We start from the raw sequence: 25,339 nt of genomic DNA on the forward strand, positions 1-25,339 counted from the left end.
CCTGCACCTATCTTTCAAAGACAGCAGTTGGATGTGACGCTGAGCACGTGCACTCAGCTTCTTTGGACGACCAACGCGAGGTCTGTTCTGAGTGGACCCTGCTCTTTTAAAACGCTGGATGATCTTGGCCACTGTGCTGCAGCTCAGTTTCAGGGTGTTGGCAATCTTCTTGTAGCCTTGGCCATCTTCATGTAGCGCAACAATTCGTCTTTTAAGATCCTCAGACAGTTCTTTGCCATGAGGTGCCATGTTGGAACTTTCAGTGACCAGTATGAAAGAGTGTGAGAGCTGTACTACTAAATTGAACACACCTGCTCCCTATGCACACCTGAGACCTAGTAACACTAACGAGTCACATGACATTTTGGAGGAAAAATGACAAGCAGTGCTCAATTTGGACATTTAGGGGTGTAGTCTCTTAGGGGTGTACTCACTTTTGTTGCCGGTGGTTTAGACATTAATGGCTGTATATTGAGTTATTTTGAGGGAAGAATAAATTTACACTGTTATATAAGCTGCACACAGACTACTTTTCATTGTGTCAAAGTGTCATTTTGTCAGTGTTGTCCCATGAAAAGATATACTTAAATATCTGCAGAAATGTGAGGGGTGTACTCACTTTTGTGATACACTGTATATACATATATTTAAATATTACCACATACTCTTAAATATCATAGAAAGACGTCACTGGAAAAGTTACTCACATGGCGTCTCCATACACTGGGAGGGGGTGGGAACAGGGGTGGAGGAGGTGGTGTCTGTAGGCAACATGGGTCAAATCTGTTCAGGACCTCCTCTGGCGCCACTGCTAAGACAAAAAGACAGTAAGGTAAAATTAAACATGCTGCATAGGATTAAATGAGGGCTAAAATTTGAGAGGACAAGGACAGAACAGAAACCCAGATCCCGTGTTGCTGTGCTGCACCGCCACTACTAGCTGTGCCACTGTGATACACTCACTCACTTACTTTCTTAACCGCTTATCCAATCAGGGTCGCGCGGGGGGGGCTGCTGGAGCCTATCCCAGCTTTTCAATGGGCGCAAGGCACACAATAACACCCTGGATTGGGCGTAGTCCATCGCAGGGCAGACACACATACACACAAGGCAACAGTGCTACCCACCGAGCCACCGTGCCTCCCCACTGTGATTCAAAAATCTAAAGCAGTGCATTTGTAAAAGCTCTTCAGGTCCACAGTTTAGATAGGGGTAGGTTAAATAGCCAACAACTCTATCAAAATCTATAATTGATTTGTTCATTCATTTTCAGTAACCACTTTTTTCTTATCAGAGCCATTGTGGTTCTGAACCCTGATGACAGGAATACACCCTGGGCAGATGTTATGCATATTATATCAACATAACATTTCAGATTGTAACAGTATGCATTCTGTAATTTGTTCTCATTGTTTAAGGATTTAATTTAGATTTTTTGTTGACAGTTTATTTGTTGATTATTTATTTCATTTGCATTATTTTTTTCTTCTTATCATGATCAATTATCAATTTCTATTATGCATTAATTAAATATATGTTTAAGTCGATATTATTTAAATAGCAGCTTGGTCAATTTTGAGCATTAACACTACCTGCAAGGTTGCCAGATTTCTAACAGTGTCTTGCATCCAGGGTACAGACTGCGACATAAAAGCACTACAATCTAAAAGATCTTCACACTTAACTGTAATTTGTGTGCATCATAAACATTCTGCATGTATTGGATACAAAATCCATTTTTGAAGACTTCATCATAGCAGAACGTCAAAATGCAGGTAGGACATCAGATTACTGATAACACTGTTGTCATGCAGTGAAGGTTTGATTGTTCAGCACCTGTAACAGCATCCAGGAAAAAGGTTTTGTTGGTAACATTGCTGCAAAATATTGTTTGTGCACTTATTTGATTTGGGTTGCTACACATTTGAGGCAACATATATTGTGAGAGCTTATGATTGCAGACAATAGTGTTTTATTATTTTTCTCTAGTACCAAAATTATAAACAAAATGCTAAACGACCATAAATGTTGTATACCCTTACATCACAGCCACAAGCTTATTAAATACCTCATAACAACATCATAGACTGCTATGTAGCCACTGTTGGGTCCTTGAGCAAGGCCCTTAACCCTGTCTGCTCCAGGGGCGCCGTAAGTTGGCTGACCCTGCACTCTGACCCCAGCTTCCAACACCAGCTGGGATATGCGAAGAAAGAATTTTATTGTACTGTACATCTGTATATGTATATATGACAAATAAAGGATATCTTATACGGTTGTCACCAATAATAACAGACTTCACTTGTTTCGAAACATGACTTTGAGTATTTGTTTTTATTTAGCCTTAGGAGCATTAACATTGTCAGACAGCAATACATTGTCATATGCTGAGGTCAGGGCTCTGTACAGGCCAGACCATTCCTGCCACACCACATGTCATAGTAAAACAGAAAATGACTTTCCCCAGTTTCCCCTTTCACCTGTTAAGTTAAAAAAAAACTTAACTGTAGAATGTAATTCACTGTATGTTTTAGCATTAAAATGTAGAATGTAGAATTTAAAATTAGGAATCACCTTCAATGGGGCAAGGGGCTCAGCAAAAATCATTTCAAATATCCCCAGTGCAGTACTTCTCAGATCCAGAATTGGCCAACAGACTGCTAGATGCTGTTCCAGATTCCAACTGTGATGCAATACACCACTCCAGTAGACAAAATAAACTTGGGCTTGTGTGTAGCCATTTAAACACAAGTAAACCCAATCAATAAAGCTTTTGACAAACAGTTATTCATTCCAAAGACTGTTTAAATCCTAGTAGGGTCTAAGGACAGGCAATGTATGCACCTCAGCTCTAAGCTTTTAAGGCAGATCTGTTGTTGCTCCTAGATTTGGTGGACAAAAAGCCTTAACAATTGAATGTAGAAGCTCTAGCATGGCTGGACAAATTGACTTGTTTAAAAAGTGGAATAATATGACAGTGTAACCTTTATTAAAACCCATTTCTCTGCCAACATTTGTCTGTGGAGATTATATGAGTGTTTATACTGTGATTTAAGGCAAAGTTTAAACCCAGTTTCCCAGTAACCTGGGGTTTTATGGCACTCATACTACTTGTTTAAACCGAATTATTCAAAAGGTGTCAATTTGTGACAGTGTATGATTAAAGGTTAAGGTGCTATGTAGTATGACCTATTCTCCTGCTATTGTTTGTCTATGAATATTACAATGGATGTATACATTAATTCATGCACTAGACAGTGTCTGCATGGCTGTATGCATTGCCAATAAGTCTTTTATTTTATGCACCAGTGGCCAGAGGCAAGGCTCAAACTTATGTCCCATGGACCCTGAAGCTGTACAGGACCCATAATACATGAAATACTATTATGAAATAGTGGCTATGCAATGTTGACAGTTTATTAGACCCATTCTCCAATGTCTGTCTATGGGAATTGCATAGTTATATACATGCAACAGACAGTGACCAAAGGCAAGCGTTGTTTGAACTGAACTGTTTGAAAGGTGCCATCCCATTAGATTGCAACATTAAAAATGCATACATTTTTTCAGCAGGACCAAAGTTCCTTTTCTATATGGATTACATTACAGTGACCTGAGCCAAGTCTGACAATGGGTTTACAATGGGTATGACTAAAATAGCACAATCCACTTGTTAAACACAATGATACTGAAACTACTGAAATCAAAGGGAAATGGGAGCATATAGCACAGATCTTACCAGTAGGAATAGAGAGACTGTTATCCAAATAGTTATGTGAGAAGGCTGAAATAGAAAAGATCAGGAGCTGCAGCTGTAGTCCAATACTGACCAAAGCCATATTTCTGCTTTACTGAGTTACCCTCCAGCACTTCTGCTCTCTCCCATCACACTTGTTCTGTCAAAAAGCTCTCTCCTTCACCTCACCTCTCGATTTTTTCTGCTGTTTATTAAGGGTAAAATTTCTGTTAGGAGTGAGAAATGAACAGCCGTTATTTACAGCACTAATACAGGACACAGACGCACTGCCAATATTAGATCCGTTTACTACAGCAGACCCCTGCACTTAAAACCATAAACCATACGTAATACTGCACACAGTGGTACAGTCTAAACATGATTTTCTTCCGGTCTCTAATAGAGTAACATTTTCTGGGATTTGTCAGAATACTGAACACAACTGAATGCATTGTGTACGTCGGGGTTATGAAACATATTGTGAAAACACGCAGCACACGCTGTTTATAACACACGCTCCCCTACATACTGGGGAAAGGACTCGTCCTGGTTGGCGCGGGCACACAACGCGCGTTCACGCAAAACAAGTAACAGCGTTGACGGTAGAGCTTAGAGCTAAACTAGAGCGCGCATGAGGAGCTAGGGATGAAGTTTGTTTTATCAAAGTAATCCAGGGTCGGTTACACTCCAACAACATAATATTTTATAAATTCTGATTAAAACTGACAAGAAACCCTAAAACATAGTTGTACGCAAACGTTGGCCACTCTTGGTTAAATTATATATTTCAGCAGTTTTGCTAAACTGCCATTTTTACTATATTTCGGACAGTGAAAATGGGATCTGAAAGGGCTTATTTTTTAGCCTTACCCTGCTTTGTAGGCATCAGTTTATTATTTACATCCTTAAATAGCTGCTTATACCAACCAATAGTTGCTGAATGCTAGCACAAGGGTTAAAAAGTCAAATAATTCCTTAAACTCTAGAACAGCCATCTTTTTTTTTTTATTAAATCATTTATTAAGTATTAATTAATTTAAAATAGGTGAGTCTCTACATCGGAAACCCTTTACATTTACTAAACTTACTTAAGTTATCTATGGAACTGCAATATTGACATATGTCTCACAGTTTTTCAACCCAGTCATGCCATACAGTCCCTGTGTCACCAGACAAGTCTTTTGAAAATCATATTTTAAATGAAGTGTAAGTATGTTTTCTTACCTGTTTCATGGTCAGATTTAGATTGTCAGTCTTAACATTTTAACTCTGTTGTATAAAAGAATGAAAGTAAACAATTGTTTAGGAAATACTAAACAATAGTGCTGAAATATATTAGAATTTTATGAGATAATAAACACCATGTGGCACTACTGTCTTAGCTAAATACAGCGTTATGGCTACTATTAGCCAAAAACTTTAACCAAAATTGCTGTGAGGGTTGATTGTTTGACACTTAGTGGTTCTTAGTGGTTGACTCAACTGTAGACCTTTATGTGAACTATCTGCAATAACTTTACATTTTACATTTAATCTTTTCAAAAATCACAATGGCAAAAACAGCATCAAAGAGGAAAAGACAATACAGGGCAAGAAGTGACCCAGAAAAAAGGAAGTCAAGTGACAAAGCTGAATGTTAACAAAAGGCAAAGTTTAGGAATATTGGCACCCCTTCACAAAGTCCTAATAATCAATATGCAAAGACACCCCAATCTGGGTGTTCATGGTCAGTTGCATGGGGTTACTTTAGATTAGATGAAAAAGCTACCTTGAGTGTATGTCAAGGTGCGATTGTCAGTGTGCTCTCAGTGCCAGTCCCAAGACAGATAAAATAAGTAGTGTTGCTTCAGGAAAGACATCTGTCATAAAAAAAAAATTGTCATTTAAGTATGCATAAGTATGTTATTTAAAAGGCTTTTGTTCATATTTAGATGATAAGAAAAAGGTTAATGTTTGTTGACCTATATGTAAAATTTACAGGACAATCAGATAAAAATGTGAAAGCCTAATGAAATTCTAATGTTGATGTGTATTTTTTCTTATAATATATAAAGACTGATGCTAGATATGGTTCCCATCACCTGCTTTGACAGTAAAATGTGAGTATAAAATAAGTGATCTTAAACAAGGAAAATTTCACTATCCCATTCCCTGGTCATAACTGGTCTCTCAGTAATGCTGGTGTTGTTTTGGACTAGCATTCAAGACTCCTTCTTCTCCTTCTAAAGCAGACCACCCTGGCCAGCAGAGGATGTAGAACACAGCTTGTTTCATTTTAGTGCACTAGTACCCACTCAACCAGCGGCACCAGCATGTCTGTACATTTCTAGCTGTCCCACCAATAACCAACATTTTTTCAGCAACAAAGGTGGCAAGAATTTATCAGGGAGACAAAGGGGCTTCTTTAATTTAACCCTCAACATTGCAACACATATTGAATAGGCAGGTATGAATGGTTTATTTATTTAGATTTGTTTAAATGTTGATTGTTAAATTATGAGTAGATAAAATATAACTGCTCAAGTTTACAATATTTAACATACAGGGGTTGGACAAAATAACTGAAACACCTGGTTTTAGACCACAATAATTTATTAGTATGGTGCCTCCTTTTGCGGCCAATACAGCGTCAATTCGTTTTGGAAATGACATATACAAGTCCTGCACAGTGGTCAGAGGGATTTTAAGCCATTCTTCTTGCAGGATAGTGGCCAGGTCACTACGTGATGCTGGTGGAGGAAAACGTTTCCTGACTCGCTTCTCCAAAACACCCCAAAGTGGCTCAATAATATTTAGATCTGGTGACTGTGCAGGCCATGGGAGATGTTCAACTTCACTTTCATGTTCATCAAACCAATCTTTCACCAGTCTTGCTGTGTGTATTGGTGCATTGTCATCCTGATACACGGCACCGCCATTGGATGCACATGGTCCTCCAGAATGGTTCGGTAGTCCTTGGCAGTGACGTGCCCATCTAGCACAAGTATTGGGCCAAGGGAATGCCATGATATGGCAGCCCAAACCATCACTGATCCACCCCCATGCTTTCACTCTGGGCATGCAACAGTCTGGGTGGTACGCTTCTTTGGGGCTTCTCCACACCGTAACTCTCCCGGATGTGGGGAAAACAGTAAAGGTGGACTCATCAGAGAACAATACATGTTTCACATTGTCCACAGCCCAAGATTTGCGCTCCTTGCACCATTGAAACCGACGTTTGGCATTGGCACGAGTGACCAAAGGTTTGGCTATAGCAGCCCGGCCGTGTATATTGACCCTGTGGAGCTCCCGACGGACAGTTCTGGTGGAAACAGGAGAGTTGAGGTGCACATTTAATTCTGCCGTGATTTGGGCAGCCGTGGTTTTATGTTTTTTGGATACAATCCGGGTTAGCACCCGAACGTCCCTTTCAGACAGCTTCCTCTTGCGTCCACAGTTAATCCTGTTGGATGTGGTTTGTCCTTCTTGGTGGTATGCTGACATTACCCTGGATACCGTGGCTCTTGATACATCACAAAGACTTGCTGTCTTGGTCACAGATGCGCCAGCAAGACGTGCACCAACAATTTGTCCTCTTTTGAACTCTGGTATGTCACCCATAATGTTGTGTGCATTGCAATATTTTGAGCAAAACTGTGCTCTTACCCTGCTAATTGAACCTTCACACTCTGCTCTTACTGGTGCAATGTGCAATTAATGAAGATTGGCCACCAGACTGGTCCAATTTAGCCATGAAACCTCCCACACTAAAATGACAGGTGTTTCAGTTATTTTGTCCAACCCCTGTACCTTAATACACCTTAAGCCTAGAGGGCCATGACAGTTCCCCTCTGCTAGCTGCTCAAAAAAAAAGCCAAAGGCCAGAACACAACATCTGCGATAAATGTGAAGAATACAGAACACTGTTCAAACAGGAGTTTAATTATTATTTTAATTAAATAACTGATGGGTGCATGACATCTGATAAAAATTTATTTAATGTTTGTACAGGTACATAAAACACAGCTGTTAAAAGAGTTATCCTAATTTAATTTCATGATCCAAACAATGACGTGTATAAAAACACATTTCTGTACATCACAAAAGCTTTTACTAATGCTGTACATTAAAAAATATATTATTCCAATTAATTAAAAGGAGTTTCAAAACAAGATGTGAAAATCTGCTGAGCAAGTGTGTTTAAAATTGGCAAGGCAACAAAAAGGCACAAAATGTACCAACATTTAAGTTATTAAGACATTAGACAATAAACATTACATGAAGCAAACAGCAAAGTAAAATATTTTACCTTTTTTCTATTTCAGTATCAGATGATTTTCTTTGTTAAATGTTCTACGCTGCTATATTATAAAGTGCTATTAACACCCATAAAAGCTCAAATACAAAGATAGTTCATGGAATGACAAAGTATCTATGCAAGATTTATTGCAACTCAGGCTCTTTGGTAAATAATTTTGTTTTAGCTGCTATTAAAAAGTATTGTTAAAAAGTGACTTTCAGAAAGGCACCTAATATGTAAGCAGTCAATCCAGCCAAGTGCTTTACGTAAAAGCTGGAATATCTTTCAGGTCCTTTTTTTTAAAAAGGTCCCTCTTTAAATCAACAAGGTCTCAATCTTTTGTTTCTGATTGCATACTGATTTTGACTTATTCTTCTACAACCTCATACAATTAAAACAGAATTATTATTATTATTATTACTGTTATTGTTATTATTTTACAGCAATACCACACCACATGATGGCAGAAGTACAGCTGATTATTGCAAATTTCCACCCCTTTCATCCAATCAGTCCTCATCGGACTCACAGGTAAGCATACCGAACCTGTTGCTTAAATCACTGACGGCAGACACGCCCTTTGTACGTCTGTTTCCCCTCCCTTTGCCTCTACCGCCCTGCTGCCTTTTACCCTGCCCTCTCTGCCTGCTGCATCCTGTTGCAATGTGTGGAGCAGCATGATGTTGGACAGCAGAGCCCATTACGGCCCCAAAGAGGATGGAGTAGAGCTGCACAGCAACAGGAGAATCAGCCAGCAGCGCCTCAGCGTGTTTACCTCCCCTCAGTACAGGCTCCAATCCATGCAGTAAAGTACCACTGAACAGCCTGAGAAAGAGAGGATAGAATGCTTTGGTTAGAATCTAATTATAATAGGATATCATAATAAAATAGTTAATTATCTATAATTTTAAAGTCCTCTTGGACATTTGAACATGACCATATAAGCACCACAACAGAACAAAATAATCTGGCAGAAATTAAATGTGGTATAGACCGATCAACCATAACATTAAAACCACCTCCTTGTTTCTACACTCACTGCCCATTTTATCAGCTCCATTTACTATATAGAAGCACTTTGTAGTTCTACAATTACTGACTGTAGTCCATCCGTTTCTCTGCATGCTTTGTTAGCCCCCTTTCATGCTGTTCTTCAATGATCAGGACCACTACAGAGCAGGTATTATTTAGGTGGTGGATCATTCTCAGCACTGCAGTGACAATGACATGGTGGTGGTGTGTTAGTGTGTGTTGTGCTGGTATGAGTGGATCAGACACAGCAGCGCTGCTGGAGTTTTTAAATACCATGTCCACTCACTGTCCACTCTATTAGACATTACTACTGTTGGTGTTGGCTGGATATTTTTTGGTTGGTGAACTATTCTCAGTCCAGCAGTGACAGTGAGGTGTCTAAAAACTCCAGCAGCATTGCTGTGTCTTATCCACTCATACCAGCACAACACACACTAACACACCACCACCATGTCAGTGTCACTGCAGTGCTGAGAATGATCCACCACCCAAATAATACCTACATTGTGGTGGTCCTGACAATTGAAGAACAGGCTGAAAGCAGGCTAAAAATGCATGCAAAGTAACAGATGGACTACAGTCAGTAATTGTAGAACTACAAAGTGCTTCTATATGGTAAGTGGAGCTGATAAAATGGACAGTGAGTGTAGAAACAAGGATGTGGTTTTAATGTTATGCCTAATTGGTGTATACATTGCTTGGGAAACCATGGAAGATTCCATGCAACCAACCATGCAACATTCAGTAGCAAGGGTCAGTGCCTCAGCAGTTCCAGCACAAGCAACAACTCTGCTCATAGCACCCAATAATTGTTGCAAAAGACAAAAATTTTACGATTATAATAAAATAATAATTAATTGTATGTGACTAGTGCAACAACAGTACCAGGCACATTGAGGCTCAGGAAGTGGGAAGCACAGAAGCTGATTCAGATAGATCCCTGCCCACAAACAAGACTGCCATTGGCTGAGAGAATGAGCCACACCAAGATCAAGGCCTCTCCTCTGACCGGAGTTAATTCTCAGTTGGTTCAATCGCTGGCAGACAGAGGCAGTTAAAGCACATGAATACAATGGATCTGCAGAGAATAGAACAATAGAACATATTAGACTAGGATTAATACTAATATGGGTCAGTAAAACTAGGCACAGATGTTCTAAAATCCAAAACCTCTTGAAGCAAGGCCCTCTGAATATTGATCTACATATCTATGTCTCTCCTTACCTCCAGGCATGGCCCAGCGTCTGCAGAGTTCACCATAAACTAGCCCGAGTAGAAGGGTCTGAAGTGTTGTGTGACTAGGCTTTGGTTTACACGAATGAACCCAAAAGTACGTGACACAAACAGGCAGACATAGGTGTGGAGGTAAGGGCTCCAGCACATGTTCCATCACACCCAGAGTTCCTAACAACACTTTGAGTCTTACAGGAATGGCCACCTAAGTGAGAGTAGAGAAAACACTTTAGAAAACAAGACAAACAAAAGGATAAGTCATACAAGTCCTCATTTTTATTTATTTATTATTACCTTGTCCAAAGTGCTCAGGTTCAGCTGAGGTAGAGAGTCGGGCAGCTGAGCCTCTACTGTGGTTCTCCTGAGATTAAGATTAAGCCTATCATACTCCTCTACCAAACAGGGGGAGCTGGACATCTGAGATTGTCCACTTAGCCCACCTCTGCCCATTCCTCCTCTTCCTCTACCTCTTTGTCCATGACCAACATTACTCTGAACTGCCTTCTTAGAAAGGAGCAAGCCATAGATGACTTGGCGAATGCTCAGTGAAGCTTCGTGGCTGCTGGGCAGTTGACTATTCTCCACCTGGGCTATCAGAATAGCTTTCTGGAGAACAAGAACATCAAACACCAAAGGGGGCAGACTGCTGAATGTGAACTGCCTCAGGAGCCACTCTGGTTGGGATTCCAGTGCAGCTGGAAGCTTTGGGAGATTAAGCGGCCCTGATTGACTGCTTAAAAAAATCTGAGCCAGACAACTGGTAGGGGGTAGCTGATAGTCCTGTACACCCGCTGTGAGCTGCTTTCGTATGTTGCCTTTCTGCTTGCCTCCCAGAATCTCCAGCACTTCCTCCAGAGCTTCAACAGGACTGGTAAACATTGACAGCCAAAGCAACAGGCCGTCTATCCGAGGGTTAGAATGACTTCCCCTGCCTCTTGGTGTTCTTTGTAATTCCACTCGACTAAAGAACGTCTCTGTAATATTGGGAGGAGTGTAGTCATTACCCGTGATTACGGCAAACAGAGGCAGCAGCTGCTTGTTCATGTGTTTGAAATGAGAGCAAAAGCGGTTAACAGTGAATCGGCGTGCTGGAATGTAACACCCTGAGTCCTGGCGACAAACATTGTCCCACTCAAAAAATGCCATTGGCAGGTAACCACCAGGCAAATCAAAGATGTAAAAGTCACTGTCATTGGTCAGGACTGGGCATTTCCACTGATGGGCTAGAGAGGCGATTTCAAAATCAGCTTCAGAGATACACTGCACCAAGGGTACACCGAGCTCACGAACAACCTGTTTAAAGACTTCGCGTGAAATAAGGGGCAGAACATTGCCACGCGATCCCCGGGACAGGGAATGGGCTTCACGGATCTTACTCTCAGCACGGTCACGCAAAGTCTTAAACTTCTTGTCTGTCTGGTCCATTCCTCCATCAACAACTACAAACGGTTGAATGTTGCATGACTCAAGGGCACCAAAAAAGCTGCGCACAAGAGAAGCAAATGCATCATAGTCTCCACCCCTTATCTGGTCCAAACCAGAGGAAAAGTACAGACGGAAATACAGGCTGCAGCCATCAATCACAAGGTTGGTGTTTCTCAGCTTCAGGTCAGTGAAGAACTGCCGATTTCCTTCCACGTAACTTGTGAGGCCGTACACCCCCATGGTCCAGAATGGTCTGAAAAGAAGTACATGTACTACAAAAACAGTTAATCAAGCAAACTCAAATGGGGTACATTAATAATACAGAAATGGTCCAGGATTGATAACAATTTCCTAATTGTCAAATTTTATACAAAGTGGCGAGTCATGACCCATCTTTGCCTGCAAAGACTGAGCCTTTGGTGGATCCATCTTTTTTACCTAATTATGCTACTCTTACCTGTTAAAAATTCACCTGCTTACACTAGCACACCAGAGCTGGGATTTCGAATACATCGTATCAAATCTCAGCTCTGCCATCTGGCTGGGCTGTGCGGCTATATGAACAACGTGGGGCTGTTGTTCATCCAGGGAAGGGAGCCGGATAGGGATCTCATAACTGATGCAATTACAACCTCTTCTGGCTAATAGATGGCGTCTACACATAGTAGAGGAATAATACTGATCAGGGTGTGTGCCTCCGTGCACAAGGCTGATCGCATATGAACTCGCCTCGTGCAGGTGAAAAGATGCAGTTGGCTACTTCTACGTGTCGGAGGGGGCGTGTGTCAGTTCGCTCTCATCAATTGGGGCGGGGGTCAGCACCAGTAGAGAGGAAGCATAACGCAGCTGGGTAAAAATTGGGAGAAAAAAGGGAGAAAATGCATTAAAAATATATATATTCACCTTCTAACGTTCCTACTAATGTTCCTGTTACAAATTCACCAGCATTTGTTTATACAGGTAGGCCCAGAAATATTTGGACAATGACACAATCTTTATGATTTGGGCTCTGCATGCCACCACATTGGATTTGAAATGAAACAACTGAGATGCAATTGAAGTGTAGACTTTCATGTTTAATTCAAGAGGTTGAACAAAAATATCCTATGAAATGTTTAGGTATTGCAACCATTTTTCTACAAAGCCTCCTCATTTCAGGGGCTCAAAAGTAATTGGACAAATTAACTTCACCATAAATAGAATGTTCATTTTTAATACTTTGTTGAGAATCTTTTGCAGGCAATGACTGCCTGAAGTCTGGAACCCATGGACATCACCAAACGCTGGGTTTCCTCCTTTGTGGTGCTTTGCCAGGCCTTTACTGCAGCTGTCTTCAGTTGTTGCTTGTTTGTGGGTCTTTCTGCCTTAAGTTTTGTCTTAAGCAAGTGAAATGCATGCTCTATCGGGTTGAGATCTGGTGATTGACTAACCATTGCAGAATATTCCACTTCTTTGCCTCCTGGGTTACTTTTGCAGTATATTTTGGGTCATTGTCCATCTGTACTGTGAAGCGTCGTCCAATCAACCTTGCTGCATTTGGTTGAATCTGAGCAGAAAGTATATCCCTGTATACTTCAGAATTCATGGAAGCAGGAATTCTGCGATCATCCACCACTGTTGTCTTCCACGGACGTCCAGGCCTTTTTGAGTTCCCGAGCTCACCAGTGTGCTCTTTTTCCCCCAGAATGTACCAAACTGTTGATTTCGCCACTCCTAACATTTCCGCTAGCTCTCTGATGGATTTCTTCTTTTTTTTCAGCCTAATGATGGTCTGTTTCACTTCCATTGAGAGCTCCTTTGACCGCATGTTGTGGGTTCACAGCAACAGCTTCCAAATGCAAATGCCACACCTGGAATCAACTCCAGACCTTTTACCTGCTTAACTGATTATAAGTTAACGAGGGAATATCCCATGCAGCCCATGAAATAGCTTTTGAGATAATTGTCCAATTACTTTTGGTCCCTTGAAAAAGAAGCAGCTACATATTAAAGAGCTGTAATTCCTAAACCCTTCCTCCAATTAGGATGTGAATATCTCAAATTAAAGCTGAGAGTCTGCACTTTAAGCCCATATTGATTACATAACTGTATCTTGAATATGTTTTGGTAAACAGCTAAAATGCCAAAACTTGTGTCACTGTCCAAATATTTCTGGGCCTAACTGTATGTACAGAATACAATCTGATTGGACAAAACAATACATTTGTTTAAAGAACATTAAACATTATTCCTGGCAAAAAGCCTTAAGCCTTCAACTCCAAGCAACTTGTTTCAGAGGTTTCAAGGCTTGCCTAAGTGCTGCTTGCCATATTGTAAGCAGTTTTTTTTCTGGATTGACCATGCATCTTTATTTGTCCTTGTGCATCTTGAAACAGCCACATGATTTTTTTGCAGAATAACTTAGAAAAGATACTTATTTATTTGATGTGTGTACTTATTTATTGGATGTGTGTACCTTATCCTGGGCGTCTAAGCAGTATCTTATGTTCTGTCTCTACGCTGGCCCGGTTAGAATTGTTGGCTCATCTGGCTGCGCCTGGTTTCTACCCCTGGAACCAGTAATGCCCACCCCAACTATTGACAAAGGTGTTGGGTTGCTGTCGTTCTGCTGTTGTGGGCACTAATGTCCCGTGTAAGCCCTTATGCTGTAATAATTTAATATGTCTGAGTCTTATGCTACTCACTACAAAACTCACTCATTTTCTTAACCGCTTATCCAATTAGGGTTGCGGGGGGATGCTGGAGCCTATCCCAGCTTTTCAATGGGCGCAAGGCACACAGTAACATCCGGGACCTTCTTGGTGTGAGGCGACCGTGCTACCCACCGTGCCGCACTTACTACAAAACTGACATTACATATTAACTACATCTTCTGTTTTTACCCCAAGGTGCTTTCTGATGGGAACCTTTTTACCCAACTAAGGTTGAAGCCTGCAAGTTTGAGGCGGCCATGCCTACAATGCCACTCTTGATAGATATGATGCGAATATGCCTTTTCTGCACTGAAAATTTCCAGAACTTACATTTAGAATTTACCACAGACTGGACTGAAAGAGGAAGAACTCAAATTCCTTCTGCTTTTCACTAGTTATACCTTGTGTTTTTTTTTTCCCCCAATTTCCCCCCCCTAATCTAGTCGTGTCCAGTTACCCTGAATGCGTCCTCTATACTGATTCGACCCTTCACCGCTGACTGAGGACGCCTCTCAACTGACATACGCCCCCTCCGGCACGTACAGTCAGTACAGACTGCATTTTTCACCTGCTCGAGTCGAGTTCATACACTTGACGGGCACTGTGTATGGAGGGCCACACCCCCATCAGCATTATTCCTCAGCCCTGTGCAGGCAGTGTTGCCAACTTAGCGACTTTGTCGCTATATTTAGCGACTTTTCAGACCCCTCTAGCGACTTTTTTTCAAAAAAGCGACTAGCGACAAATCTAGCGACTTTTTCTGGTGTTATTGGAGACTTTTGGAGACTCGAACGTGAAAACACATATTGTTCTGCAGTTACTGTCCTTAACGAGCAGCGGGTCCTGCCGTGAGCCCCTCCCCCATCCCAAAGCACGGGCGGTCAGTATCACAGTCAGTGTTGCCAGATTGGGTGGGTTTCCACCAAAATGAGCGGATTTTGTTGGAAATTGGCAGGGAAAAACACACTTTGGCAGGTGGACAAAATTTGGGCTGGTTTGTAATTATTTTGGCAGCTTAAAATATAAATAAAAAAAGCTATTGCTAAAGCAGGTGGAATATAAATAAGTCTCCCTTCTCCCTACCTTCTCCCACCACATCCAACCCGCTGTCAAAAGTTTGACTGACAGGTTATTCTTTCCAGTCCAAGACACTGTTGCCACGCCCATCAATACACTGATTCATATGTTAGACAAGTGATTTGAGTTGAATATGAAGGTAAGCAAGTCTCGTACATACAACCTCTCATATGTACGAGAGGGCAAACTTTCATTGCTTGCAAGTTTATTTTATTTACTTGCAAAGGGTTGTGTCCTAACAAATAATGCATTTTACAAACTTGGTAGGCTACTTTAAAGACATGCAAGCAAAAATAATTTGTCCTTTATAATGTATAATTACTGATCTGTACATTTTAAGATATTAATTTGTAGGTCATGATGGTTTAACTGGTTTATTATTTGTGAAATGCTAAACATCATCTGCTTATCCTGTGTTTTGGGCGTTTTTTCATGCATTTTGGCTGAAAATTACTGTCGCAATCTGGCAACCCTGCCCAGAGTAGCTCAGTGTTTTCTTAAAAAACTAAAACAAATCACGAATTAACAGAAGAATGTTCATTTGTAGTTCTAAACATATTTAGGGTGTTTTTACCCACTTTTTGTCTCTCCCACGATGTTATTCCTCTCTTCTACAGCGTCAATTACATGCAAATGGTTCATATGCAAATTAGGCGATGACGTCATTTAGCGACTTCTAGGACAGCCAATAGCTACTTTCCTTACTGAGGAGTTGGCAACACTGTGTGCAGGTGCCATCAGTCAGCCAGCAGGGGCCGCAGTTGCACCAGTTTCTTACCGACTTTCTTACCCTCTAACCCTGAACAACAGCCAATCGTTGTTCATGCCGCCGCCTGAGATTCGATACGATGTATTCGAAACCCCAACTCTGGTGCGATTGCGTACTTTACCACTGCACCACCTGAGCGGCTGTTATACATTTACATTTTCAGCATTTAGCAGATGCTTTTATCCAAAGCGACTTACACAATGAGCAGAACAAAATGAGCAATTGAGGGTTAAGGGCCTTGCTCAGGGACCCAACAGTGGCAACTTGGTGGTGGCGGGGCTTGAACCGGCAACCTTCTGTTTACTAGTCCAGTATCTTAACCACTGAGCTATCACTGGCCCAACAGAAGATAGTTAACACAAGTTATACCTTACACCTTGTTTAGTGTGGAAGCACTTCTTAAGTCGCTCAGGATAAGATCTAATTCATTCAAATATTCTCCAGGACACTTAAGGGCATGGGTCATGTTGAATCTAGTTCCTCTTAGGGTTTTGTCCTCGAAATGTTGAAATTTTAATGGAGTTGTTCCTTACAACAGTTGCCACACAACAGTTGCCACAACAGGGTTTTTTGGATGCTGTAAAGTTGCTTTAAGACAATGTCTGTGGTAAAAGTGCTACACAAATACATTTGACTTGACTTGATTAGAACCATAAGTGTTATTCAGTCAATACTATATTATGATTTAAAAAGGTACACACAATTATGTAATAATAAATGGTTTCATCTGACCACTATTCCTAAATAAACGAAAGTTTTTTGCATTATCAGTAATAAAAAGTGGAACCAACTAACAGCTTTTGCCTCCTAAACAGCTTCAATCTGTCTTGCAATGCTTTAATACATGCCTAATGTGAGAGTTCTTAAAAATAGAATCAAACAAATATGACCTATTTTGTTATTTTTACTGCATCTGATTACATACGCGCGAGATGGTTTGCTGACGTCATCGTTTTCTAAACAATGCGTTTGCCCAAAACACTGTGTTTTAGACATTATAAAACTAAAAGCTAAAACCCGTTACTTACATAACAGAATTTTACATTAATTTACAATAATAAAAACATACCGCTACCTACCTCGAGTTCCTGCACGTTTCCTTTGGTGGTACGTAGTGAAGCTAAGCATGTGCAGCTGTAGTGACATCTGCTGGATCCTAACACAGGAACCGGACAGAGTTGTACACCGATAAGGCATAACATTTCTACACTCACTGTCCATTTTATCAGCTCCACTTACCATATAGAAGCACTTTGTAGTTCTACAACTACTGACTGTAGTCCATCTGTTTCTCTACATACTTCTTTAACCTGCTTTCACCCTGTTCTTCAATGGTCAGGACCACCATAGAGCAGGTATTATTTAGGTGGTGGATCATTCTCAGCACTGCAGTGACAATGACATGATGGTGGTGTGTTAGTGTGTGTTGTGCCGGTATGAGTGGATCAGACACAGCAGCGCTGCTGGAGTTTTTAAATACCGTCTCCACTCACTGTCCACTCTGTTAGACACTCCTACCTAGTTGGTCCACCTGCTGTTTGAGTTGGTCATCTTCTAGACCTTCATCAGTGGTCACAGGACGCTGCCCACGGTTATGGCCAATGTTATGGCTGATGGTTTAAATAAAAACTCATCAGACAGACAAGAGCGGTATTGTGAGAGAAATAAAGCAAAGCTTTAAAAAAAAACTTCATTCGGCACCAGCATGTAATACAGGGTGCAAGGCGGGACAGGGCGCTGATCTATCTAAATGCAACACTTACTATCACATGTACTAATATTTAACTACAACAAATTTAGAGCAACTAATTCAGCTTTTGCATTTTATGAGAGGTTGGTGTGAAACCAGAATAATTCATGTATTATTTATTAGGATTTTAATGTCAAACACAGTCATGGACAATTTTGTATCTCCAATTCAGCTCACTTGCATGTCTTTGGACTGTGGGAGGACACACAGACACGGGGAGAACATGCAAACTCGACACAGAAAGGACCTGGACCACCCCACCTGTGTGGCCGAAACCAGAATAAAGCTCAAGCGATGTGTTAATGTTTTGAGGGTAACACTAAGTGTCATCCAGGAACACTGGGAGCAAGGCAGAAATACACCCTGGCTCCCTGGCTTACCTATGGGGAACATGCAAAACCTCTCCAACTCTCTCTCTAACCTGCTGCTTCACAACCCCCACCCCACATGTACACAAACAACCCAAACAAAACTAGTGTAACAATATTACAGTAAAGTTCTTTCATGGAGCATTGTGCTTGCACATATTGCTTATGGGGTCTGACTGTCACCTTACAGCACAAAGGTCCTGGGTTTGATTTTCAGGTGAAGCGATCCGGGTCCTTTCTGTATGGAGTTTGCATGTTCTCCCTGTGTCTGCTTGGGTTTCCTCCAGAAGCTAGGATTTCCTCCCACAGTCCAAAGACATGCAAGTGAGGTGAATTGAAGATACAAAATTGCCCGTGACTGTGTTTGACATTAAACTTGAACTGATGAATCATGTGTAACTTGTAACTACCTGTTCTGTCATGATTTACCTAAAGTGTAAAACATGACGTTAATGTCCTAATAAACAATCATATTCCTTACCACAACCCCAGCAAAACCCTATGGAATTAATTGGAATGCTCACTGCAAATCAAACATCCAACAATAGTCCCTGACCTTACTAATTTTTTTGACTAAATGCAAACAAATCCCTGCAGTAATATTCAAAATCCACTGGAAAACCTTCCACGAAGACCGTAGGCTGGGACACTAACAAAGGGGGCTCAGACTTTATGTACAGACCTTTGCAATTGTCTAAAATGTTGTTGTATGCTGTAGCTTCAGAGGCCCCCCCACTGAACGTCCACCCGAATGCAGAAAAAAACAATACCAGACTATAATCCCTCCCCCATCAAATGTAAACAGTTAGCTCAATGTATTTGAACAGGTAGTGTTCTTCAGTCATACACACAAATGATTTGTCAGAACGCCAGGTGGTAAAAGTCACTAAAGCTTAATAATGGTGAGGGTTACAACAGTCCAGTTCATGCGTAGCACTGGACATTGTGTGATCCTGTGGATAGCTGCTATCGCATGGAAACCATTTCCATGACGGTTCTTGTGCAGACATTGCTCACTGACGCAGTTAATCTGAATCAAATTGAACTTAGTGGCACAGCTGATAGAGTGGTTCTGCAGAGATGGGTTCAATACTTACCACCTGTCAGTGTCAGTGAGAAGTAAGGCATTTTCTTTTTCAGTGCAGGATTGGCTGCTCTAAACTGACCCTAGGTTTGAGTTGGTGAGTGAATCTGAGTGGGCATTGTCCTGTGATGAATTGCTGCCAGTTTTGCCTGGTTGCACCTGAACCACATTGACCCAGTAAGTAAAAATCAGCAAATGTTATATAAATCGTCTGTCAACATTCCATGTTCACAGTCTAAAATAAGTTAGTGAATAGAAATTTTGAAATGACAGGTTCTTGAATTACAAACAATTGTTTGCCCTCTGATTAGGGTAACAGGGCAGAATAATGGTGCAGCTGGTAAAGTGGGTGCCACACAGCATTATGGTTTCTAAGGTTCTTTGTTTGATTCTTGCTTCATTTAAATTCTTAAAATCACTGTCAATGGTTTCAACTGGGTAAAAAAACATTACCCTGCTTTAAATTGCTTCTAGGTAGGAACAAGTGTGTGAGTGACAGTGAGTCTATTACTCTTCGATAGACTGGTACCCAATACAGGGTGTGTTTCCGCCCAGCATGACCAGTTTGAAGTTAGTAAAAATGAATGACATAATAAGATGGCAGTTACATTTTTCTTTCTGTCCTTGGCAAAGAGACTAATATTCCATGTATTTTTTAATGCATTTTCCTCCCGATTTAGCACACTCAATTTGTCCTCCGCTGCTGAGGGATACCCGATTGCATCCGAGGAAGGATTTCGCTGCCCACGCTTCTTCCGACACGTGCACAGCCCTCCTCTTCTCACCCCTGCATTCTGCACAGGCCATTCTTGCGCCAATCAGGGTCCTTACACAGCGTATGGAGATCCCACCCACACACAGTCCCGCCTTAGCAGATACGGTGGCCAATTAGTATCTGCTGCAGGCACTGCCAATTATGCCCGCCATATGGTGCCCAGCCGACCGGTCTCCGTGTACTTTTTTAACAGGTGCAGTGAACCTAACTTTAATTAAATAAACACAGAGAAGTCACCAGCTATAATCAATTACTAACAAAGAATTAGGAACTCATGCTACGAGGTTAAAAATGATAACTTAATCGCAGAATAAATGTTGCTGTGTTGTTTTGACTGCATAGTTTCTAGTCACCCAGGTGGCACAGCGGGATATTCCGCTAGCACACCCACGCAGGGAGTCTGAACTCCTTGGTTCGAAACTTGCCTCCGGTTGGCTGGATGCCATCTAGCGGGCATAATTGGCAGTGCCTGCAGCAGATATGTTTGTTTGTTTATTAGGATTTTAACGTCATGTTTTACACTTTGGTTACATTCATGACAGGAACAGTAGTTCCTCATTACACAAGATTCATCAGTTCACAAGGTTATATCAAACACAGTCATGGACAGTTTAGTGTCACTTGCATGTCTTTGGACTCTGGGAGGAAACCGGAGCACACGGAGGAAACCCACACGGACACGGGGAGAACATGCAAACTTCACACAGAAAGGACCCGGACCGTCCCACCTGGGGATCGAACCCAGGACCTTTTTGCTGTGAGGCAACAGTGCTACCCACTTAGCCACCGTGCCGCCCCTGCAGCAGATACTAATTGGCCACCATATCTGCAGGGTGGGGGCCGGACTGTGTGTGTGTGTGTGTGTGTGTTTGTGTGGGTCTTCATACACTGTGTAAGGACCCTGATTGGCGGAAGAGAAGCCTGTGCAGAGTGCAGGGGCGAGAAGAGGAGGGCTGTGCACATGTCGGAAGAGGCGTGTACAGCGACGTGCTCTCCTCTGATGCAATCTGGTATCCCTCAGCAGCGGAAGACAAATTAAGTGCACTAAATCGGGAGGAAAATGGGGAGAAAATGCATAAAAAAAAATAAATAAATAAATAAAAAAAGTCATTGAGATCTTAAGACATGTAAGACAGACGTGTCCATTTAAAGTGTACGTTAAACTGAGCTTGAATTGCATGAAGAAACAAAGCAAGTGGTTCTTATTTTTAAATTTTATTTGATCTTCGCACTGAGAGCATTGCTTCAAATAGCCTTTTTTCATGTGTATTCTTTTCTACAAAATGTCTATTTTTATTAACTCCAACCTTCATTTACTAGTGGACCTGTCCAAAACACATTCACACACGTATATGCAACACTTGCATTTGTATGCACAAATGGCTTTGCTTTACATAACCAACCACCCGGTGTTGAGCTGATTCAAATGGGACTACCAAAGCGCAGAATAAGTGGAGATACTTACACACGTTTATATACATGTAAAGAAATGAATAACCATAATGCATATATTTATAAGTAATAAACAAAGCGCAAAAATGATCCGTCAAGAAAAATAAAATCACAAAATAAGAGGGGTAATGAGTAGTGCTTTTATATAAAGATACACTGTATATATTGCTGAGCTTTCTGGACGAGTTTGTCCTCCAGGAGCCTTAAGTAGTGCTTGACTTACAAAATAAAACCAGCTGAGGTACTGATAACGAACATGTGAACTCATTTAGATCAACTCAACAGTGAGGGAAAAATGCTTTAGACAGGTCCGGATAATGAATAAACAGAAAACTTTCACCAGCCACATACAGGAGAACCAGTCAGCCCATCTGTGTCCTACAAACTGGAAAAATTACAGTAAGAATGGTGAAAGAGATGGAAGTCTGGACGTGTGCATGTTATGTTATCGAATGTACAAAAATCCACATTGTGAGGTGACTGGAATTACTGAGAGAAAACGACCACTGGTCTGAATTTTTTGATGGTTATGATAGCTTTAACCAAGTTTCCCCTGTGGTTTTAAACATAATATGGGCAGCCTTGTGTTCTGTTGTACTACCTTTATCTTACTGTCTTCAAAAACCATGCAGTGCATGTGAGTGTCCAGCATGCTAAACACAAACGAAAAATACAATCCCTGTGAGGCAGTGAGTTAACCTACTTTAGGTTAGATGGCTGATTTAATTGCCTCTACAGTTTGCTAAATCTGCCAGCAGTCAACCTCAACCTCTCAGTTTACCCTCAGTAGAGCGGCACTGCTTTAACTAGGCCGTCAGGCACCACACATATTTTCCTGTGTGTGTGTGTGTGTGTGTGTGTGTGTGTGTGTTTATGTAATCAAATTTAAGTGGAACTTAAATTAACACTGAACCTTTCTTTGAAAGAGCAGACAGTAAAATGAACCTACAGTATGAGATGTAGCTAAAACAAACTAACGTGTTAACAACATGAAAGCAGGAGAAAGATCTGACACCTATACTGAATAATCTGAACTGTATTTGATGGATGGGTTTCTAATTTGGACTCATCTCCAGTAAGCGTGTGTTGATGACAAAGTACTGCTTAGCTTGCAGAGAGCAAAGCACAAAACACAGCCACACAGCTTCTTGACATTCACCACCCTCCTTCACCCCCAACCTATTTCCAATTCTTCCCCCTACTGCCACATAAGCCCCCACAAATCCTCTTTTTACTTGGTGTAAAATGTACATGGTTATGGACAAGTATTAGTAGAAGGACCAAGCCAGCAGGAATGGTGAAGGTTTGCAGGCTGTAGTGATTAGTATGGTTAAACGGCTACAAAAAAACAGACGGCTTGAGATTAGGACGATACAGAACACTAGAGGACAAAAGTGGACTGAGAGTGGCTTTTCCAAACTGGTTCACAAAAGAGTGGAGTCACTCCTGCTGATTCTGTGAGTGGATGGAATTTTATGAGCGCTGTGTGAGGAAAGAGAGGGCAGTTGGAAAGAAAGTAAAGTGGGTGAGGTTATGGAAAGAGGTTGTGAGTCAGAATCCTGAGTTGTGGAGGCAGCTGGTTTGCGGCCGCCTGAGTGCTGCTGATGCGGCAGGGGGGTCCCCGGTGAGAGCTCTAGGCTGCCCACCGAGATGCCCGAGTCCGTGCTCTGGCTGCGGCCGCTGGCAGCGCAGGGGTCCTCCTCCGGCTCCTCGTCTTCCTGCAGCCAACGAAGCTCTGGATCTAGCAGAGGAAACGACCTGCGCTCCCACGGCTGTGTGGACTGAAACATCCAAAAATGATTGTGTGAGAGCTCATATTTTAGTACTATGCATATACAAAGTATACTGATTTCCAACCTCTGTCCAAATTCTAATAAGCAGGAATATTTGTGCCAGTGTGCCATTAAATGCTTTAAAAAAAGTCTATTCTCTTGTATATCCAAATCTAGTCACATCCTGTATTGCTGCAGACCCCTATCTGCTTGTATTAGCCTTCATGACATGGGTTCACACTGGGATCAGTATTGCATACTGAAAGTCATGCACTGCTCTCCATTACCCCCCGTCTCTGTGCAAACGCCACTGAATACAGCAGTAATGAGGAATCTCTCTAGCCCATCCTCCCTCAGACATAGCTAATCATGTCTGTGTAGGTGCCCAGCAGTAGCTTGAACTCTTAGCAGTAGTGGGCTAGTGTGTTCAATTTTTTGGTTCAATCTTACTGGAAGCCTACAGTAACTCAAATATCCACTCTTTACAACTGGAGTGAGCTGAAAAGCATCTTAGAACATACAGCACTTGAGACTGGATCTTAGTCTTAATACATGGGCTTCAGCAGAAGGAGACCACTTAGGGTTCAACTCCAGTCACCAGTTTTTGTAAAGCAGTGATTTTCCTTATAGTGTCTTTCCAACATTATTGTTTCGAAGCACTAAAGCCATCAAGCTAGCCCACCACTGAGGTTTGGGTTCCAATCTCAACATTGCTACTGGCCAGGTGGGAGTCTAAACAGACATAATTGGCTATGGCTGGGGAAGTGGCTGTGAAAGGCCTCGATGGATTGGCGCCCTGTCCAGGGAATAATTTTTTTTTTTTTTTTATAAATGTTGGTGCCCAGGTGGTGCAGCCGGATATTCCGCTAGCACACCAGCGCTGGGATTCTGAACTCTGGGCACCACTTAGTAATCAATGCCTTAATCCAAGTAAAGTAAAAAACAAATCTTGCAACTTTTACTACACTATAGGAGGGGTCCATAATCCATAATCATTGAATTCAGATATTTTAGGGACAAATTGTGACGGCTAGACGACTGGGTCAGAGCATCTCCAAAACTGCAGCTCTTGTGGGGTGTTCCCAGTCTGCAGTGGTCAGTATCTATCAAAAGTAGTCTAAGGAAGGAACAGTGGTAAACTGGTGACAGGGTCATGGGCGGCCAAGGCTCACTGATGCATGTGGGGAGCAAAGGCTGGCCCGTGTGGTCCGATCCACGATCCAACAGACGAGCTACTGTAGCTCAAATTGCTAAAGATTAGGGATGTAACGATGCACCACAAGACAGTTAAAAATCGGTGCCACGATTCGAATTGGTCATTCATTTAAGATGAATCGGTATTTACTTTAAACAGCAGAGGGCACTGGTGCTATTCACCTCGTCTGGTTGACGGCACTTCACAAAGTTGCCAAGTAGGGGATTTTCCAGCCAAATTTATTTATGTGAGGATACTTCCTTTATTTGTATTATTTATACATATACAGTGTATCACAAAAGTGAGTACACCCCTCACATTTCTGCAGATATTTAAGTATATCTTTTCATGGGACAACACTGACAAAATGACACTTTGACACAATGAAAAGTAGTCTGTGTGCAGCTTATATAACAGTGTAAATTTATTCTTCCCTCAAAATAACTCAATATACAGCCATTAATGTCTAAACCACCGGCAACAAAAGTGAGTACACCCCTTAGTGAAAGTTCCTGAAGTGTCAATATTTTGTGTGGCCACCATTATTTCCCAGAACTGCCTTAACTCTCCTGGGCATGGAGTTTACCAGAGCTTCACAGGTTGCCACTGGAATGCTTTTCCACTCCTCCATGACGACATCACGGAGCTGGCGGATATTCGAGACTTTGCGCTCCTCCACCTTCCGCTTGAGGATGCCCC

General features: G+C 41.6%; 3 protein-coding genes across 7 annotated transcripts in view; all 3 read right to left on the bottom strand.

The window, feature by feature from the left end:
* wu:fc38h03 (acetylcholinesterase collagenic tail peptide) overlaps positions 1-3,990 on the bottom strand; it is a 31,050-nt gene extending 27,060 nt beyond the window's left edge. For 2 of the 3 annotated variants that reach the window (XM_063011851.1, XM_063011844.1), the window contains exons 1-2: positions 3,740-3,990; positions 708-811 (exon numbers count right to left, since the gene is read on the bottom strand). In XM_063011851.1, coding sequence (XP_062867921.1) covers positions 708-811; positions 3,740-3,839 — 204 coding nt within the window. In that variant the 5' untranslated portion in view covers positions 3,840-3,990. The remainder of the gene's footprint in view (positions 1-707; positions 812-3,739) is intronic. The other variant, XM_063011861.1, reaches the window with a different exon arrangement.
* Positions 3,991-7,685: 3,695 nt separating this feature from the next.
* aste1b (asteroid homolog 1b) lies at positions 7,686-17,348 on the bottom strand. Of its 3 annotated transcripts, none has more exons than XM_062990197.1 (5): positions 17,324-17,348; positions 10,575-12,551; positions 10,272-10,485; positions 9,933-10,125; positions 7,686-8,840 (listed from the first exon to the last, which is right to left on the bottom strand). In XM_062990197.1, the coding sequence occupies exons 2-5, from the start codon at positions 11,943-11,945 to the stop codon at positions 8,525-8,527; spliced, it is 2,094 nt and encodes a 697-aa protein (XP_062846267.1). In that variant the 5' UTR covers positions 11,946-12,551; positions 17,324-17,348; the 3' UTR covers positions 7,686-8,524. The 3 variants fall into 3 exon arrangements, with proteins under 3 accessions (XP_062846267.1, XP_062846278.1, XP_062846270.1); XM_062990208.1 differs by having other exon boundaries at positions 10,575-11,977; positions 17,324-17,346; XM_062990200.1 differs by lacking the exon at positions 17,324-17,348 and adding an exon at positions 16,614-16,790 and having other exon boundaries at positions 10,575-11,977.
* Positions 17,349-21,420: 4,072 nt separating this feature from the next.
* Positions 21,421-25,339, bottom strand: part of LOC134330662 (KAT8 regulatory NSL complex subunit 1) — a 29,532-nt gene continuing 25,613 nt past the window's right edge. The window contains exon 12 of the mRNA XM_063011886.1: positions 21,421-23,454. Within this exon, the coding sequence (XP_062867956.1) occupies positions 23,098-23,454 (357 nt within the window). The 3' untranslated portion in view covers positions 21,421-23,097. The remainder of the gene's footprint in view (positions 23,455-25,339) is intronic.

Source organism: Trichomycterus rosablanca, chromosome 2 (assembly GCF_030014385.1).
Source record: "Trichomycterus rosablanca isolate fTriRos1 chromosome 2, fTriRos1.hap1, whole genome shotgun sequence".
Lineage (NCBI taxonomy): Eukaryota > Metazoa > Chordata > Actinopteri > Siluriformes > Trichomycteridae > Trichomycterus > Trichomycterus rosablanca.